This window comes from Blennius ocellaris, assembly GCF_963422515.1.
Source record: "Blennius ocellaris genome assembly, chromosome: 9".
Taxonomy (NCBI): Eukaryota; Metazoa; Chordata; class Actinopteri; order Blenniiformes; family Blenniidae; genus Blennius; species Blennius ocellaris.
Window position 1 is genome coordinate 25,595,558 of NC_137658.1, and position 19,710 is coordinate 25,615,267.

The window sequence follows — 19,710 nt, forward strand, 5'->3', positions numbered from 1 at the left end:
GCCTCTCAACCTTTAAATGCTCACAACAAACAGTGACTTAATGATCATGTCAAGCCAGCTACAGGTGCTGGGTGTTGTTGTCAACAAGCCATTCAAATGCTTTAACATTCTGCATCTTAAATGCTTTGGATGGAGGCCAGCATGACGCACTGTGGGGGACGGAGGGCGACGGCAAAAGAGCTGGATGGAGTGAAGCTGCCTGGAGACACAGGAGATTGGAGACAAGAGGTGTACAAACTCTGGCCTGCAGCCCAACTGAGCCACTTTTAATTGGCCCTCAGCAATAATAAAGAGAGATAACGCACATGAATCAAGTGACCTGGCCCTTTATATGCTTTTCTGTGTTTGGCAATTTAAAGTTTGGACACCTTCATTCAAATATGAGTTTTACAACAAGAGGATTGTCCTCTAGTCCTTGTAATCATACAACAAAATGAGTGCTTTCTAGTCATGCATACAGTAAATATGAAATTCAATAAAGGTCTCTTATTGTATCCAGCAACCAATTTTAAAGTGATTTAATCAGTTTTAAGCTTCCACCTTGTTCTCTGTCAGAACACAGACACTTGCAGCTGCAGAAATAGTAGAATTTGCAACTATCCACTTACTCTCTACTTCAACAGCTTCAGCTGACTTTGTGGGAACAGTCCGGCCATCTTGCCAGTTCCTGACATGCAGGGAGACAGAAGACGACACGCACTGGAAATTTACAGTCACAATCATCAATAAAGAGCAGTTCTACTGCTACATGCATGCCTGTGACTGCTGTGTTTGTACTGTGAGCTCTAGAGTAGCCTTTACTGGGAGGAGGGACTTCTCTTCTCTTGGCTCAAATTCCTGTCACCTCCTGTATCTTGACTGAAAGTTATTCAAGTAAACTGACAATTGAAGTCATTTAAGGAGATGTGACAGTATCGAGAGAAAAAGGACATCTTGAAAATCCCATCAAGCAGTTCACAGGCAGGGTTTTTTCCTGGACTGGTGAAAACGTTCCCAGTGAATGCAGAAGAGTGACAGCAGATTAACTGGGCAGCACTACTCTATTGATAGAGGAGAAGAAAAATGAGGGTCTGAGGAGGAAAGGGCTTCCCCCGTCTGCATCAGGTGCACAATTCCTCCCAGCGAGCTGTTTGAGGTCACCAACTATCCACCTGAGACGGATGGACCCGATGTGTTGTACTGGAGAAAGGATGGGAATGACGTGAAGCGTAGAAGACCAAGGCTGACCAAGGCTTTCTTTCTCGTTTTCTTCTAATGACAGCATATCCACAAATCCCTCAATATTATGTAAAAATCACCTAATCTGCATTCCCATTGATCGTCTCAAAGCTGCCAACTCTCACGCAGTATTCCACTCCAAAGTGAAGCTCTCAGTCTACACGTAAAATGTTCTGTTATTGAATGTTTTAACTGAACTAAACAAAGCAACACTGAAGCAGCAACAATAGTCACAATACATGCACCCATGAATTCAGATGTCGTTTCATATAAGAGCCAAACATACAGCTTTTTATTTTCAATTTGTTCTTCTTTTATTTTCCATCGTTGTGCAGCACATTTATTCCAAGACAGAATGTTGTATTAAAAATATGATAGTTGTTATTACTTATTAATTATTGATTTCTGGTCAAACGTGCCAAGAAAAAAATGCATGCAAGGAAATAAAAGTGACTGTAATCCAGATGGCATTAAATACATACAGTAACATGTGGATGCACACACGCTCGCATGAATCCCCCCTCAAAAAAAAAAAAATAATATAATAAGCTATTGCTTTAAATGACTGAAACTAAGAATTGGCAGCCCAGCAGCAGATAATGTCCAGTAATATCACCAGCACAGAGCCACTTTAATTAAAAGCTGAGAACATCTATTTGAGTTTGTTGTTTCAACTTGATGTTTGCATATTTTAATTGCTGTATTTTATTTCGCCATAGCACATGTTGTTTTCATAATCAAAATGAAGCTGTGATTCTTCTTGTTTGCAGGATGTGAAGGTCCAAAACTAATTAAAAAGTACAACTCCAATGAACACCTCTAGCATAACTCCTAATTTTACAGTGATGGTGTAATAACCTTTTTTGTTGTTGTTGTTATTATTTTCAACTTGTCTACATTGCTCTCCAATGGAGGTGTTTGCCAGTCAGCCTGGAAGTGTTGAGTCAATTCGGGAAGCCAATGACATCCCTGCTAGGAACTCGTCCGCCAGGAATCTGAATCAGCACTGCAGCGTCTGTGCCAGGGTAACAACATGAACCCCGTGTAAACCCTGAACTTCCCAAACCTTTTGGGATTGTGTAGTTCAGCTTGCTCCTTAAATCTATCCTGATATCAAACCTGCAACCAAACCCATGATGCTCTGCTCTCCTCCCGCCCCTGCAGCCTCTCCCATTGACCCTCTGAACCTCTACCACTACTGTACATCCTCCCTTTAACCCCGGGCTCTTTGTTCTTCACCAAACCAACCAACTCTTGTTCCTGCTCTCCCAGCTTGCTTCTTTTACCTTCTGCAAATGTGGGAGTTTTGTAAAAAGCACAATATTTGTCTTTTTAATTGCGTCATGAAAGCACCTTGACGTGTTTGAGGATTTGAAGATGTTTCACCTGTTCTTCAAAAGGCTTCTGAGAAAAGAAGCGTACGCCCTGAACTGAACATTAACACTCGCATTGTAGTATTTTCAACTATTTCCAAACTTGAGCTTTTTTATTGTTTTACTTATTGTGCAACTTTTATTAAAAAGTGACTCACAACATATATTCATTTTAACATTTGATCACCTGCCAAAGGTCAAGGTCCCTTTTCCTGCTCAAAACAACACAGACGGCAGTTAAGTATTTACAGAGTGCATGTAAAATAAGTGTACATCTTTATGACTATTGTTATTTTTTTTCTTTTATTCAGATTCACTTTACACTTTTCACTTTGATGATCAAAATGTATGTGAATTAACATTTATGCAGTTTTGAGGAGAAGAAAAGTTGAGGCCTTATTACATTTTGATTAGGGTTTTATTGTTAATCAGCCAGGATGAATATCAGTGTCGAGATTCGGCATTTCTTTGTTCTATTTTTTTTTATCATAATAATTGCAATACATTTGATCTAACTTTGACTTATTTGCTTTATGAAACTTCAGAAAGTTATCTATAGAGATGTCTAGTGAATTTATTAAGAGACGCTGCTGACCCTGGGAACTCCCTTTGGCTTTTGTTTGAACTTAAAACAGACATAAGGGAAAGAAAAAAAAAATTACATTTCAGTTCTATTGAAATTTTGGAAAACCTTACTTACTTTACACAACTTTAGGAAGTTATTTATTTGTTTAACTTTTCATTTAAGTTTATAAGTCATGCTGCTGAGCCTGGGAGCTCCCAGGTTGCAAACCTGGAACGGTGCCTGTCAGGTTTAGGCTACAGACATTTATTAAATCTGCAAGAAAGAAGAAGACAACACGAATGAGCTTTGGTTACTCGCGAGGAGAAATGACTAGGAGCGTGTCTAAGTAACACCTCCTACCCACTCTGGCTCCAGACCATTTCTCCTGCGTCTTTATTTCATTTAACAAAGGGGAGGGTTCACAGGATATACATCATAGAAACAAACATGTTGTATGCTTAGCAGTTTATCAACCATAAGCACAATCTCAGGACATCCCGCGCTCATGGGACGCCGAGACGGCAGCTGTGTGGAAGACGCGGCTTTCCCTGTTTATCAGCCTCGGTCAGCGTTCCCTTATCAAGCTCAGAACACATGATTAGTCAAAGTTAAACAACAGCGCCTGAGTCCATCCATCCATTGGCTACCGCTTTATCCGGGGCCGGGTCGCGGAGGCAGCAGTCCAAGCAGAGTTGCCCAGACTTCCCTCGCCCCAGACACTTCCTCCAGCTCCTCCGGTGGCACCCCAAGGCGTTCCCAGGCCAGCCGAGAGACATAGTCTCTCCAGCGTGTCCTGGGTCTGCCCCGAGGCCTCCTACCGGAGGGACATGCCCGGAACACCTCCCTAGGGAGGCGTCTGGGGGGCATCCGAAATAGATGCCCGAGCCACCTCAGCTGGCTCCTCTCGATGTGGAGGAGCAGCGGCTCTACTCCGAGCTCCTCCCTGGTGACTGAGCTCCTCACCCTATCTCTAAGGGTGCGCCCAGCCACCCTACGGAGGAAGCTCATTTCAGCCGCTTGTATCCGGGATCTCGTTCTTTCGGTCATGACCCATAGTTCATGACCATAGGTGAGGGTAGGAACGAAGATCGACCGGTAAATCGAGAGCTTCGCTTTTTGGCTCAGCTCCTTCTTCACCACGACGGACCGATACAACGTCCGCATAACTGCAGACGCTGCACCGATCCGCCTGTCGATCTCACGCTCCATCTTTCCCCCACTCGTGAACAAGACCCCAAGATACTTGAACTCCTCCACCTGGGACAAGGGCACTCCACCGACCTGGAGGGGGCAAGCCACCTTTTTCCGGTCGAGAACCATGGCCTCGGATTTAGAGGTGCTGATCCTCATCCCAGCTGCTTCACACTCGGCTGCGAACCGTGTCAGTGCACGCTGGAGATCCAGGCTTGATGGGGCCAACAGAACCACATCATCCGCAAATAGCAGAGATGAGATTCTGTGGTCCCCAAACCGGACCCCCTCTGGCCCCCGGCTGTGCCTAGAAATTCTGTCCATATATATGATGAACAGAACCGGTGACAAAGGACACCCCTGCCGGAGGCCAACGTGCACAGGAAACAGGTCCGACTTACTGCCGGCAATGCGAACCAGACTCCTGCTCCGGGAATACAAGGACCGAACAGCCCTCAACAAGGGACCCCGGACTCCGTACTCCCGGAGCACCCCCCACAGGACATCTCGGGGGACGCGGTCGAACGCCTTCTCCAGATCCACAAAACACATGTGGACTGGTTGGGCGAACTCCCACGAACCCTCAAGCACCTGGTGGAGGGTATAGAGCTGGTCCAGTGTTCCACGACCAGGACGAAAACCGCATTGTTCCTCTTGGATCCGAGGTTCGACTAACGGCCGGACCCTCCTCTCCAGTACCCTGGAATAGACTTTCCCGGGGAGGCTGAGGAGTGTGATCCCTCTGTAGTTGGAACACACCCTCCGATCCCCCTTCTTAAAGAGAGGGACCACCACCCCGGTCTGCCAGTCCAGAGGTACTGTCCCCGCCCGCCACGCGATGTTGCAGAGACGAGTCAGCCACGACAGTCCCTGCACATCCAGAGACTTAAGGAACTCTGGGCGAATCTCATCCACTCCCGGTGCCTTGCCACCGAGGAGCTTCACAACAACCTCGGTGACTTCAGCTTGGGAAATGGACGAGTCCACCTCTGAGAACCCAGTCTCTGCTTCCTCAATGGAAGACGTGGTGGTGGGATTGAGGAGGTCCTCGAAGTATTCCTTTCACCGCCCGACAATGTCCCCAGTTGAGGTCAACAGCTCCCCACTTCCACTGTAAACAGTGTTGGTGGAGAACTGCTTCCCCCGCCTGAGGCGCCGGACGGTTTGCCAGAATTTCCTCGAGGCCGACCGAAAGTCCTCCTCCATGGCCTCTCCGAACTCCTCCCAGACCCGAGTTTTTGCCTCCACCACAGCCCGGGCTGCGGCTCGCTTGGCCTGCCGGTACCTGTCGATTGCCTCGGGAGTCCTATGAGCTAACAGTGCCCGGTAGGACTCCTTCTTCAGCTTGACGGCATCCCTTACTTCCGGTGTCCACCACCGGGTTCGGGGATTGCCGCCACGACAGGCGCCAGAGACCCTGCGGCCACAGCTCCGAGCAGCAGCTTCGACAATGGAAGTTGAGAACATGGTCCACTCAGACTCAATGTCTCCAACCTCCCTCGGGATCTGTGAGAAGCTCTCCCGGAGGTGGGAGTTGAAGGCTGCGCGGACGGAAGGCTCGGCCAGATGTTCCCAGCAGACCCTCACAACACGTTTGGGCCTGCCGAGTCTATCCGGCCTCCTCCCAGTCCAGCGCATCCAACTCACCACCAGGTGGTGATCAGTTGACAGCTCTGCCCCTCTCTTTACCCGAGTGTCCAAGACACGCGGCCAGAGATCAGATGACACGACCACAAAGTCTATCATTGACCTCCGGCCTAGGGTGTCCTGGTGCCATGTGCACTTATGGACACCCCTGTGCTCGAACATGGTGTTCGTTATGGACAAGCTGTGACTGGCACAGAAGTCCAATAACAGAACACCACTCGGGTTCAGATCGGGGAGGCCGTTCCTCCCAATCACCCCCTTCCAAGTCTCGCTGTCATTGCCCACGTGGGCGTTGAAGTCCCCCAGGAGAACAATGGAGTCCCCAGTTGGGGCACTATCCAGCACCCCTCCCAGGGACTCCAAGAAGGTTGGGTACTCTGAACTGCTGTTCGGTGCATAGGCCGAAACAACAGTCAGAGACCTGTCCCCTACTTGTAGGCGTAGGGACGCAACCCTCTCGTTCACCGGGGTGAACTCCAACACATGGCGGCTGAGCTGTGGGGCAATAAGCAAGCCCACTCCAGCCCGCCGCCTTACACCGCGGGCAACTCCAGAGAAGTGGAGTATCCAGCCCCTGTCGAGGAGCTGGGTTCCAGAGTCCAAGCTGTGAGTGGAGGTGAGCCCGACTATATCTAGCCGGTATCTCTCAACCTCCCTCACAAGCTCGGGCTCCTTCCCCCCCAGCGAGGTCACATTCCATGTCCCAAAAGCCAGAGTCCGTGTCCGGGGATCGGGTCGTCGAGGCCCCTGCCGTCGACTGCCACCCAATCCACATTGCACCCGACCCCTACGGCAGCCTCTGTGGGTGGTGGGTCCACAGGAGGATGAGGAAGAGGGGCCCGCGTCGTCCCTTCGGGCTGAGCCCGGCCGAGTCCCGCGGGCAAGAACGCGGCCACCAGGCGCTCGCGTGCGAGCCTCCACCCCGGGCCTGGCTCCAGGGCGTGGCCCCGGCTGCGCCAAACCGGGCGACGTCACCTTTTTCCTCGTGAGTGTGTCCATGGGGTCTTGTGAACTGCTTTTAGTCTGACCCGTCGCCTCGGACCTGTTTGCCTTGGGAGACCCTACTGGGGGGGCAAGCCCCCCGGCAACATAGCTCCGAGGGTCATTCGGGTGCTCAAACTCCCCCACCACGATAAGGTTGCAGTTCAAGGGGGAGCAGCGCCTGAGTGACGCTGCTAAATAAAAACAGAAGAAATAAGACTGAGATTAAGCATGGATATGGTAACTATATATAAAAACATTCTAACAGTGCCTCATAAAGAAATGCTTAAAGGCATTTAAACAAAGTTAAATGTTGGACTTTGAATTACTCCAAATTTTGATGCCATTATTTTCACTTTGATGCAAAATGAGTCTCGGCCCCAAACATCAGTTTTTGCCCTCCTTCACTACTAATGATCAGTACCGGTATAGCTCTGCTTTTGGTGTAATTCCGTTGCTCTGTGTAAGAATAACATTTACCGACAGTTTTTGTTGTTGAGCAGAGGCTACAACACCACAGAGCTGATTCGGGTTTCTCTCTCAATTCATCTAATGGGCTGTTTTAAATAAAGACTTTTCCAGCTCGGGGAATGATCTCATTCACTTCCCCGCAATGAGAGTGGTAACAGTTTCCTCACTTAAAGTACAATTGTTCTCCTTAACTCCCAACGAGCGCGCAAACATTTGTTTTCAAAACGCTGCTTTAATGGTGGACACAGCGAGGCCTCAACAGAGCAATGCAGCCCGTCGCCCACTGGAAACAGCCATTTCACCAAAAAAGTCACATATTCTCGGCAGAGTGCTGCGATAATCAGAGGACGTTCAGCCCATGTGATGCCAACAAATCAAAGTGTGCCGCTGCTGAGAGCGCAAAGCAGAGATGATGAGCACCTATTATCTTTAGAGAAACGCACCATTAGACTTTAGCACATGATGTACTGTACCGTTTAAGAAAGAGTTGGGAGGATAATTAAGCCGTGCTGGATGAGCTACAACTCCCCATCCGCCTGCTGTATGTTGCAATTTGTCACTGGGGCAACAGATAATCCACACAAAGTTATTCACAAGCAGGTTTTTATCAGAAGCAAGGAGCTTATGGTGAGTTAAATAAGTAGGTTGGACTGCGAGTGAACAGGGCAGGTGACTGAGGTCGGAGGTGGGAATAGTTTTTGTGGAGGGAATGAGAAATGTAAGATAAAGAAATACATCAGTAGTGCTGGATGTTTGATCTTTTCACTAGGTATCTGTACTTGTTGAGTACTTTTTTTAATTTAATGTGAATATGACCCACAACAACAACCATAAAAGATTTTAACATGTCTTTAAAAAGGCATTGTGTAGCAATAAAGTTGAATCAGTATTTTCAGGTTTACATAAGTACCTGCACTTTTACTTGAGTAAAGAATGTCACGACCTCTGTGTGCGTGAAGGTCGTGGAAGCAGCAGCAAGCTGTCGGGGTCAGTCAGAGAGAAAGGAGGCGAGGCGGGACTTTGAGGGCCCTTCACACTGACTACTAATCATCCAATTTAGATCCCCGTCTTCACTTTCCTCTGCTAAAGTGAATCTCTCAAAGTGTCAGAGGGCTGTCACAGTTAAGCTGCATGTCTATTAATATTCTCTTCAAAGGGCGAGAACAGTGTCTCATTCACTGTATGAAAGAAAAAAAAATGCCCCACTATTCATCTCAGCAAAATGCCAAGTTTCTTTTTTTTGTGAGATCATGACTTTATTAATATTTTTTAACCTTTTTATTAGCATTTTTGAAAGGTCTTTCATCCTGCAACTTTGAAATGAGCTGCAAAAGAGAGGTCGAGGTTAATTTTTTTCATTAATAATCACAATGGCAAATTTCCTTTTGTCTCCTAACGAAGGTGCCCTCTGATCACCCTCTTTGTGTTTTAGAAACTTCCAGGAAAAAAAAAAAAAAAAAAAAAGAAGAAGCAGCTTCACTGAGTGTGAAAAAGTTCAAGGTAAAATCTGTTCAGGCTTCATCTGCTTCTCCTGAAATAGACCCAGCTGCTGATGTGCTGATGAACCTGAGAGGTCATGTGTTTTCTCTCCTCACAGGCCTGAAGCCTCCAAGTGTCTTGTAACCAACCCGACGTTAGACATTAAAATCACAAGTAATATCTGGTTTAAAAAAGTAAATGTAAATAATTCAACCATTTCAAAATGCAAATCATGGAATGGAATTAACACTTTTACAACACAGTAATAAACCCAGGATGTTTAGTTTCTTTTATAATAAGATACTAGTGCAGCTTATAGTGAAATTCGGCCTGTATATGTACTCTTGTTTTTATAAATGTTGCGGGTGCAGCTTATATTCAGGTGTGCTCCACAGTCTGGATAGTAGGGTACACATATGTGCAGTGGTCTGCCACAGTGGTAACCTGCCTGCAGTGGGATCGAACCCGTGAACCTCTGATCACAAGCTCTATAACTTCACAGTCGAGATTTTGATTGATTTCTTTTCTTTCAGAAATGGGAACAAACTAAGTGACTGTCATAGACATGACAAGAAAGGGATGAATTCTTTGTTGCATGTTTTGCACACAGCCTTATCCACACTTTCACCCCACAGTTTGTTAAACTGCACTTTGCCCTGTTCCTTCCGTCACATCCACGAGCTGCTTTCCACACGGGGTTCATTGTCGGGCTTATCAGTGTGATCAGAAAGCTGGGAACTAAAAGGAATTAGAGCATGAATAATTAAAAAAAAATAGTCAATTACAAAAAAAAAGTTAAATAACATACTGTAGGTCCATCTGGAAGCTGTCTGTATGAAAAGGTTTCTATGCGATAATTTTTCTGGTCTGTTATATCAATTTGATACCTCTGCTTCATATAAAAATAAATAAAATAAAAACACAAACAAGAATTGAGCTGGGATATTCTCACTGAGCCAGAAATCCTCTGTCGCATTGATATTGACATATTAATATTAACATCTCTATAAACCATGTTTAGAGATACTTGTTCACACATGACAGGTACAGACTGAGGCTATACTGCATCTGCAACCACTGACAGACATATGTTGTATTTCTAAATATTCCCACATGGTACTGAAGCTTTTGAATCTTCATTCTGCTCTATGGAAGTCTTCATCGTGTTGCACTCTGTTGCCCTTTTGTGCCACCACACCCACTGAGCGGAAATGTAAACAGTTGTGTGTTAATTCTTGTTGACAGCGAGAGGCTAGTCTGTTTTTCTTTTTTTTTTTTAAATAACTATGCTTGACTCCACAGGAGGAAGCGCTGGTGAGGGAAAGTCGAGGCTTTTACTTCCGGGGTTACGGCCTGGGTCACTGCCTGCAGACTAAGGAGGCCACCGCTGTGGAGGGGGCCACCGTCTTCGCCCCGCCGCCTCCGGTCACCATGTACGACGGAGAAGTTCTTCACAAGCGATTTGTGGACCGAGCCAAACGTATCGACACCATATCCAGAGCCGTCTTTCCCCTGAGCTTTCTCATATTCAACATCTTCTACTGGATCACATATAAAGTGCTGCGACATGAGGACATCCATGCAAATTTGTAAAGAAAAAGAAAAAAGTTAAAAAAACAAAATGCTTTTTGCCACCATGTTACATTTTAGTTCTTCTCTCAGAACCAAAACTGCCTGTCAGAGCCACAGAATTCGATGAAGAATTGAGTCCAGGCGCAAACCTGCTTCTCTGATAGAACTAAAACTTTGTACTCAGGTGCGTCATCAGGATCTGGAATGGACGAGGAGCGAGGAGGAAAGATTAAGTGAAGCTGCACGGATTCAGGCTGCTGTTGTTTGTGATTGACCTCTTGTGTTTGTCTCGATTTGTTTTGCCTGGATTACAACAGAGACGGAACACTGCTGGTGCTTGTGGAGTCATGATGTTTGTTTCAGAAGGTGGTGAGGGGGGGGAAAAAACAACACATTTTTAGAAGATGATGTTGATCCTGGCTGAATGAAACATACTGACTTGAATTTTGACACTACACAGCTTTGAATGAATGTTTTTGAAAACTAAAAATATCATGGTTTTTTACAACTTTAGATTATCCAATGGGTGCAAATGGGACTATTGGTGGGAGGACTGGGTCTTTGATATTTATGAATACTAAATACGTGATAATGATTCAATTTAGGTATGTGTAACAAAGACTATATATATATATATATATATATATATATATCGCTCTATTTAAAAAAAGTGTATAAAACTGTATATAAGCAAAGCTGTTCATTAAACTGCACAAAGCACAAATATGTATTTCCTTTTGTCTAAATTTAAATAAATTGTTATTCTGCCAGGAACCCAGAAGAGAGATTTTGCCTCACTTCAACTTGAAATTGCGGCTGATTACTTGTAGAGGAGACGTACTCAGCAACGTTTCTTCATCGCGTCAGAAAATCCAACAACAGAACAAGAGCATCACACACAATTACTTTTCTATTTCAGTCCTTTAATAGCCCCCATCAGCTCAACAGTCCCGAGAGGGAACAAAACCTTAGACCAAAGGTGGAAATCAAATTCCACAACAATAAAGATTGGAAGCGTTGCATCCGCGAAATAAGTAATCACTTCACATCGGCAGCTGGGAGTCTTTATAAAGCGTTTCTGGCTGCGGTTGTTAGCTGTGAAACCACACACCAGCATAACAAATCTTGGGAGGAACTTGAGGGGGGGGGGGGGAGAAAGGAATTGCATAAGAGCTGCCATCTCTTTCCCAGTCTCAGGAGTGGCTATGGAGGTGTGGAAATACAGGGACTCAGTGGAGGGCGAGCATCGCCAGTGAGGGAGGACGAATGGGTTTTTTAATGGGAAATCAGAGGGTTGTTTTATCAACTAATGAGTTTGAAAAGGGCTTGGTGTTCCACCGCTAATGACAATGAATTCAGAGAGGCAGCTGGAGCCCACTGTCCTTTTGTCGGCATTCCTAATCAACTCCTCTGTATTGTATGGCTCCGGTGCTAATGAAAAAGAGTGTGTGTGAATCTGTCAGGGTACATGTGTGTTCCCATACTTTGCTTTGTTTCTATTCCAGGAGCTCCTGTATTGATATAGGTGTTTTTAAACGTTATCCAGTCTTGTTAGACCTTGCATCATCTCTCGTCGAGCCTTCAACAGCAGGAACAACTGGAACGAGTAAAAGAAGGTAAAAGTTTGCGGGGTTTAAAATTCGAAGCACAGACAGAATAAAACAAGGATCTTGCTCATTTCCTCAGGTGGTTGAAGGACACAGTAGCTTGACACATTCGTCCTTCACTTTTAAAGCAAAGAATATCGAGGGCGTGGAAATGTATGCTTTCTTAAACCGTTTTAAGCTCCAACTCTTGAGACATAAGTTCAACTTTTTGAGGTAATCCTCATTTGCTTTTGCTGTTTAAAGTCAGTGGAAAGGACTGGTGTCACTCTCAACATGATCAGCATCAGCAAAAAAATACATACACAAAAGCCTCCTTCGCGTCTGAAGCTCACTAATTATCGACCAGGACCCTATTGTAATTGTCATGTTTATGTCTTTTTATTATTCCGCTACAATTTTACGCCCTAAACACACACAAAAACTAACCAAATTTGGAACGATCATTAAGACTGGCAGGAAATTTAAGAAAATGAAAAATCTAACTGCCACATTGCTAAAATGTGCTCTCTAGCACCCCTGAGACCAGTGTTTTTCAACCTTTTTGAGCCAAGGCACACTTTTTTCTTTGGAAAAATCTGGAGGCACACCACCACCTGAAAATGTTAAAATGTGAAACTCTGTAGCCTCTATTAACAATATAAAGTCATTCTCATCAAAGTTTTATCAACAGGAATCAAGTAAATACAGAAAAAAGTATTTCCCAATGTCTTTTTTTAATAGTGACTCCCTCAGTGTGAAACCTGGACCTGATGGATGAAGAGCTGAGATCCTGGTTCACATTCTTCCTTTTCAAAAACTTCTCCATCACTGTCACTGACACAGTACTTTGATACAAGATGGTAGCAGGAGGTGGAGATTAACCACACTGAACTCTGTTAAGTTTCATTTCACCAGCAACGTTCTGTGCTGCCCTCTAGTGGTGAAGAGTATTGTAGCATCACGGAGTTGGTCGCTGCAGGGCATGATGGGAGTTCAGGTTATGTGTTGCCGGAGGTTATTGAGGGTTATTGTTGGGGTTGTTGTGTGTTGATTTGTGCTTGTGTTGTGTTTTTGTTCCTCGGTTCAGACAGTTAATTATTTCCTCTAGTTTGGTTTGTTGGATGTTGGTGTGCAACCATGAGTGAGAAATGTGTTGTGTGGAGTCTCATCCTGTTATGAAGTTCCAATTGTGTATATTCATGTCAAAATAAAAGCCTCTGGTGTTCAGCTGACAGAATAGAACCTCTACTCAGAACAATTCTTCTATAGTCCTTGACACAGCATTTACATATAACTACAACAGTGTTATTAGCTGCATGTATTGCACTAGCAATGGAAGGTTTTATCAAAAACCTGACTTCTTCTGGACTAATTTGAGTAAAAATTGGGTTTTACACCTTAGTCATTATGCAAGGTTAAAGCGTTAAAAAAAGAACTGAATTTCTCTATTGGGGGCAAAAAACTGTGGCCCATAGGGGGGTCGAACCAGCGACCTTGGGGTTATTAGCACAATGCTTTAAACTACGGAGCTAACCAGTCGTTTTTCAGGTGTGGAAATTTTTATTTTTTTATTTTCTTTGTCTTCGTTCTTGGACAGACGGTGGTTTGTTTATATTACGAGTTGTATTGATGTTGTAGTAAAGTTCACCACAGTATTTATACAGTATTTATACATGATTACTCTACACACTGCTCTCACAGCTGACAGCGGCTGTGAGAGTAAATGTTTTTTTAGAAAAAATTTGAAATTGGATCGATTCCCACTGCACACCTGACTATATCTCGCAGAACACCAGTGTGACGCAGCACAGTGGTTGAAAAACACTGCCTTAGATACACTCAAATGGCCACCATGGCCCATAGGAGTGTCGTAAAAAAAATCAAACCAAAACCTACTTGTTTGTCTCATCAAGACCAAAAAATCACATGCCAATACCCCTGACCTAAATCTAACAGGAAGTCCACAATTTGCCTTTCAAAATAAGATTTTTGTCCAAAAAAAGCCCTTGTTCAAATCAATCTCCTCTGAGGGCGAATACCGTATCGGCTTCCAAACCCAATTAAACGACAGAGGAGACGTTTGTACTCAGAACAACGTTTTGACTACTCCAGCGGTTTCGATTTTATTAGCTGTCAAAGCTCCGAACCCCGACCGATCGAAAAAGTGAGCAGATCACCTTTTTGAAGAGAGAGAACAATGCTGTCATTTTTTTTTCACCTGTGATTTCAAGCCACATTTATCATTGAGTCAGATGGAGCAAAATTGTGCGTCTACGTCAAACTGCGCCTCCTCGTGTCTACAGTTCACATCTGACTGCTTCCAAATGGGCACAGACTGAAAGAGGACACATTTTCCTCTGAAGAAATTAGAATTTTATGAAAATATTTGTCAAAAAAATGTGGATTCTGAGGACTTGTTTCCAAAATATGTAGATAAACTCCGTCCTCTCACACTCTGATGACATCACCAACTGCAGCTGCCTCATCAGTGTTGCATCATCCACACCCAGGATTACTCAATACCATGTCAATCAAACTGTGAGCACCTAATCTGCATGCCCTGACCTTCCAAAATAAAGGTCCCAAACTCTTTCCAAATAAAAGTCCTTTTTTTTGTTGTTTTTGTTTTTTTTGTTAGAACCTTCAAAATTTATATTTCATCAATATCTAAATGGGCCAGAGGCCATGATTGGCCAGAGGCCGTTTTTGGGCCAACCCCAAGGGGCCAGAGGCCGGAGTGCGAGGTCCTGATCAAGGCTGCTTTTCTTTGATCCACTGGCTTTGACTTTAATGGGTGAGTTAGCAGAGTTAAGATACGCAGTCATCCTGTCACTGAGGATTTAAACTTTAACATATTTCCCACAATTTGTTCATCAACAGCCCCAACAGAATTTAGGATTAGATCAATTTCATTCCATTGTTCTGTGATAAAATCCACTGATATACAGACACAAGTGAAGAGTCATATTTTAGTATAGGAGAAAGTGGTGGGAACAGGGTCAGTAACCCCACCACCACCACCACTTGTACCTCTTTTGGAAATCTAAACAGTTGTGTAGTTCCAATATATTTTGTCGGAAAAGTGTATGGCACCCTCATTAGGTTAAGTCTTGCCCTGGGGCACTGCAGTGCAAATTGCAATGACTTGCTGCTTGGAGCAGAATAGACAATTATTTCTAAATAATGTAATCCATTTACTGCAACTATTTTAACTTTGGTGAAAATATATACCTAACTGTAAAACTGTATATTGTATTTATGGAAAATATGGCCATAAGGGGAGAGATAGACATTGAAGAGGGTGGGGCACCGGACAGAGCAAAAAGATTTTACCTGAATAAAAGATTTTGTAAAAGATTTTACCTGAATGAACTGAGTGCGACCATAGAGATTCGACTTGAACCAGTCCAGGGGTGTGTTGGATATTGCGACAAATGCTAATCTGTGGAGGAGGGTGGAGTGGGAGACTGTGTTATATACTGCACTCAGACTGTGGTGGAGGAGGATGGATAATTGTCCAGGGTCGGCTGCAATCAGGAGGTCAGTGGTGACTTTGATGACTGCTGGGATGGAGACGGAAACCAAAATAAAAAATATCATACATCTGAAAATGTAAAAAGCTCACATCTCAGTGAGGTTGGTGGGCATGTTTTAGTGCTTGTGGATCAGTGGATGTATGTCAGAGTAGAAGTCACCATTGGAAATCAACTGGTTTTCCTGCAAGAATGAACACATCTCGGTCACTTTAAAGGTTTAAATAATAAAATGTATTGCTCAACTGCAAAAAAGAAAAAGGCACAGATCATAAACAAAATAGTATAACCATATTTTCACTGTAAGTCAGTATTGTTTGAGTGTGGCAAAGAAAAACAGCACATTTGTAGCAAAAATAAGAAGCTTATTTAAATCCATAAACCTTGAGTGACACACGTGAAATAGGCCTCACGATTTCTGGCAAGTTGCGATTCGCCGCCTCTTCCAGAAAACGGCGAGTGCCCTCAGAACGTGCATCATTCCTGAAGACACAAGAAGAAGACTGATGGATTCCAATAACACATGGTCTCCACTCTGCTGACCAGATTCACACGCTAACTTTCATTACACACAAAATCCCAAGAGCGTGATGACTTTAATAAATATACCCCCACAACCCTTTAACCAATCTCCTGTCAGAAGTCAGCAAAGAGAAAACCAAAGCTATCAAACTGTCTGGTTTATAAATTAATCCCAATAGGAGGATGGACCCAAATGAGAGCATTAAATATTTATTGTTCCAGCCGGCTTTAAATGCCCCCACTAGTGTGGTGTGTGTTTCGCTGCCTATTTGAAGGCTTTTTCCAGAAAATGATTGCTGATCAAGAATAACACACACATGCTGAAGACAGAGTAGGAAAGAACAGGCGGTTGATGAAGCTGCTGGTCATCATGTCCAAGGCATGTCCTTGCCACCTCCCTCAGGGGTAATCAGCATGCGCCCCCCCACCATCCCCGCTTCAGATGAATGTCAATGGTGCCAAAGCTAAAACTGATGTGTGAGCTTTAAAAGAGCAGCTTAAGCTGCAATCAATACTACTGTCCCTTACAGCAGGTGTCTTACAGTTTCACGGACATTAAAAGGAGAAACACATATTGAAACACAACGATAAATACTCCCAACAGCTACAGAATCTTTATTATCATTAATACCATTGGGGCTACATGATGTGAGTTGAACGTACGATATTGTTCAGTATTGTAATTGTATATTGAAGATGCTGACATCACAAGACACTGAACTTTTGAGTTGTGGTTGTTGTAATAAACCTATGTAACATATTGAGTAGCTCATATAATATATTATGCCCTGTTTTTTGTGTTCTATTTAAATAAGCTCAATTTGAGGAACGGGAGACAAGATAAGATACATGTGTGCAATTAATGGGCAGGATGAAGATACAAGGAGTACCGTATTTTCTGGAAGATAAGCTGTGACTTTATTCCAAGGCTTTGAATCCGGCAGCTTATAACACGATGCGGCTAATTTGTGGATTTTTACGGGTTAACAGGCTTCATGCCCGATTCTACTTCCGCATGTAGATACATGCTGTTTTTAGTGACTCTGCTTCTCCAAAACTGACTTTAAAAGTGACGTTCTTGCTCCTGGTGAGCTCGTCTTGTGCTGCTTCCCGCGGTCTGGAGCTCCAGCAGCTGAGTGACTGCTCGTGATGATCGAATTTGAATAAATCGTTCAAAACCCGCGAGCACTTTACTGAACGGTGATTCACGAGTTTTCATGTTCATTAACTCGTTCACTGAGTCATTCTTGCTACAGCCTCCAGCTGCAGAGAGGAAAATATAAGTGTCACTGTTCTGCAGCTCATCTAACTCCATTACTCACTTTAGTCGCCCTGTGAGAAAAGCACCTCGTTTCCGTCGTTCAGCTCACATACCCGAGTCACCTCGAAACTCGAAAGAGTCGTTCACTGAATCGGTCAGTAGCACTTCCGCTGTGTCGTTCACCTCATGAGCGGTGAGGCTCCGCCCCTCCCTCACCTTCTTCACAATCTGCAGCGGCGCTCCGCTCAGAAAGTTTCTGAGTGACGGCGGAGAAGAAAAAACCCACACATTGTTTGTTTCACAAAGCTTGTAGAGATAAATACATGAATAATACATGAATAAATACACTATAAGCAATGTTAAAATACCACTGTAGCATGTATTGTGTTACATTTAATATTGTCCCCTATACTTAGTTCTGCCGTATGAACGTCACATTATTTATTGATACGAGTAAAAAAAGGAAATCAGAATGTTGGAAGGAAAAAAAACTATAAAATCATATGTATATATTAATATATACTGTATATCTGCCATTCTGGATGCCAGGTATTTATTCAGTTTAATCATTTATCTAATTTATTTTCTGATTCAACTAAACCTCAGAAACAACACACATAATCTAGAATAAGGAGACCAGGACCACTAAAAACTAATGTGTACTTATTGTTTATTTTCCTCAGAAGTGTTTCAGCATTTTACTATGAATACATGATTCTCCCCCTGGTTCATGTCGCAGTTCAGCTGAGCCTCCAGGTCCTGGAGCGGGTGGAAATAGTGCGCATGCGCGACTGAATCAAATGACTCAAATGAATCAAATGACTCAGACAACCGATTCACTTGGATGAACGACTCAAAAACCGTGAGTCCATTCAAGGAGTCGGGTTTCTCATCACTCGTGACTGCCGTCCGGGATGCGTTCAGGTGCATCACGTAAACTAGAATGCTGGACACGGAGGCTGAGGAATCTTCCTCCTCAAGAACCACAATCAGCAAATAACCGATAAAATACTTTATCAACAGAGATAAAACACTTGGTGATTATGCATCTGTCTCTCTGTGTCTCTCTGTCTGTCTGTGTGTGTCTCTCTCTCTGTCTGCCTGTATCTCTCTCTCTGTTTGTCTGCGGTTTCGCAGCAGGCACAGGAGCTGCACAGCAGCACTGTTTCAGGTGATCAGATCACATGTGGTGAACCCTGACTGTTCACACTTGTCTGTATCAAGTGTTTCGGGCTCAAGACTTGAATTCTAATTGTATGACCTCTACGTCATTTCCACTAAATGGCCCGGTTGTGATATGACTCATCCAGCTTGGCTGGTCGTGATAAGGCATCACCCCACCCAAGCATGGACCTCGATTTTCTTTTGTATTGTTTCTTTGGAACGTTGGAAAGTTTTGAAGTCTGTATAACTCAGACCGGCACATTCTCTTAAACGTAAAACACTCTACGCACTGATGACAATCATTTACAGATTACATGTGACATATTTTCCTGCCATGTCACTCACCCAGAATGCATTTGTGACACATGCTGTTAACAATACAAACCCTATGTGGTCAGACGGTGACAGTCCACTACAGGAAGTGGTTTGAGAGAAAGAGCTTTGGTGCCTGTTCATACGTGTCTTTAGAACTCGCCACTTGTGATCTGATCACCCGAAATACATCTTAACACCAGGTGTAAATGGGCCCTAAATTCAGGGGAACTATCCAGAGCAATGTACAATGCAGAAGTGAAGACGAGAGTGCAGACCGGATGGGGGGGGGGGGGGGGGGGGGGAGTGTCAGGGCTGCTGTGTGACAGACAATAGCAGGAAGAGTGAAAGAGGAGATTAGCAAGACAGTAGTGAGACCTGCCGTGATGTTCAGTGAGCAGCTTGTGCCAGTCTCTTAAAGACACGAGGCTTTATTGAAGATGCTGGACAGGATGGATAAACAAATGAGAGGAACAGCTACGATTGAACAGTCTAGATGTTAGTATTTATATAATTAGTATAAATTAGTATATATATAAGTTAGAGGCCAGGTTCAGATGGTTTGGACAGTGTTGAGGAAGAATAATTGAATAAATGGTGTTGTGGAAGGAGTTGCAGGACCGGACAAGAAAAGGAAGAAGAGAAGATTCATGGATGTAGTGGAGTAGGACAGGGAGATGTAGAAGAGGCAGGTGATGAGATGAAGAGAGAAGATCTGCTGTGGTGGTCTCTGAAGGGAGCAGCTAACAGACAAAGAACAGTGTTTTAATAATCTTGACTACAGATTGTACCACATGTCATTGTTGTCTATTGACAGACTCCTGTAGATTTTCTT

The 19,710-nt window shown here is 44.0% G+C and overlaps 1 protein-coding gene across 3 annotated transcripts in view; it reads left to right on the forward strand.

Annotated features, from left to right (window-relative positions):
- The window catches only part of glra4a (glycine receptor, alpha 4a), a 62,955-nt gene extending 49,694 nt beyond the window's left edge, over positions 1-13,261 (forward strand). The window contains exons 9-10 of one of the 3 annotated variants that reach the window (XM_080502149.1): positions 2,133-2,243; positions 10,228-13,261. In XM_080502149.1, coding sequence (XP_080358275.1) covers positions 2,133-2,243; positions 10,228-10,518 — 402 coding nt within the window. In that variant the 3' untranslated portion in view covers positions 10,519-13,261. Of the gene's footprint in view, positions 1-623; positions 753-2,132; positions 2,244-10,227 lie in introns of those variants that run through there. The other 2 variants (XM_080502150.1, XM_080502151.1) reach the window with 2 other exon arrangements.
- The last annotated feature ends 6,449 nt before the right edge of the window (positions 13,262-19,710 follow it).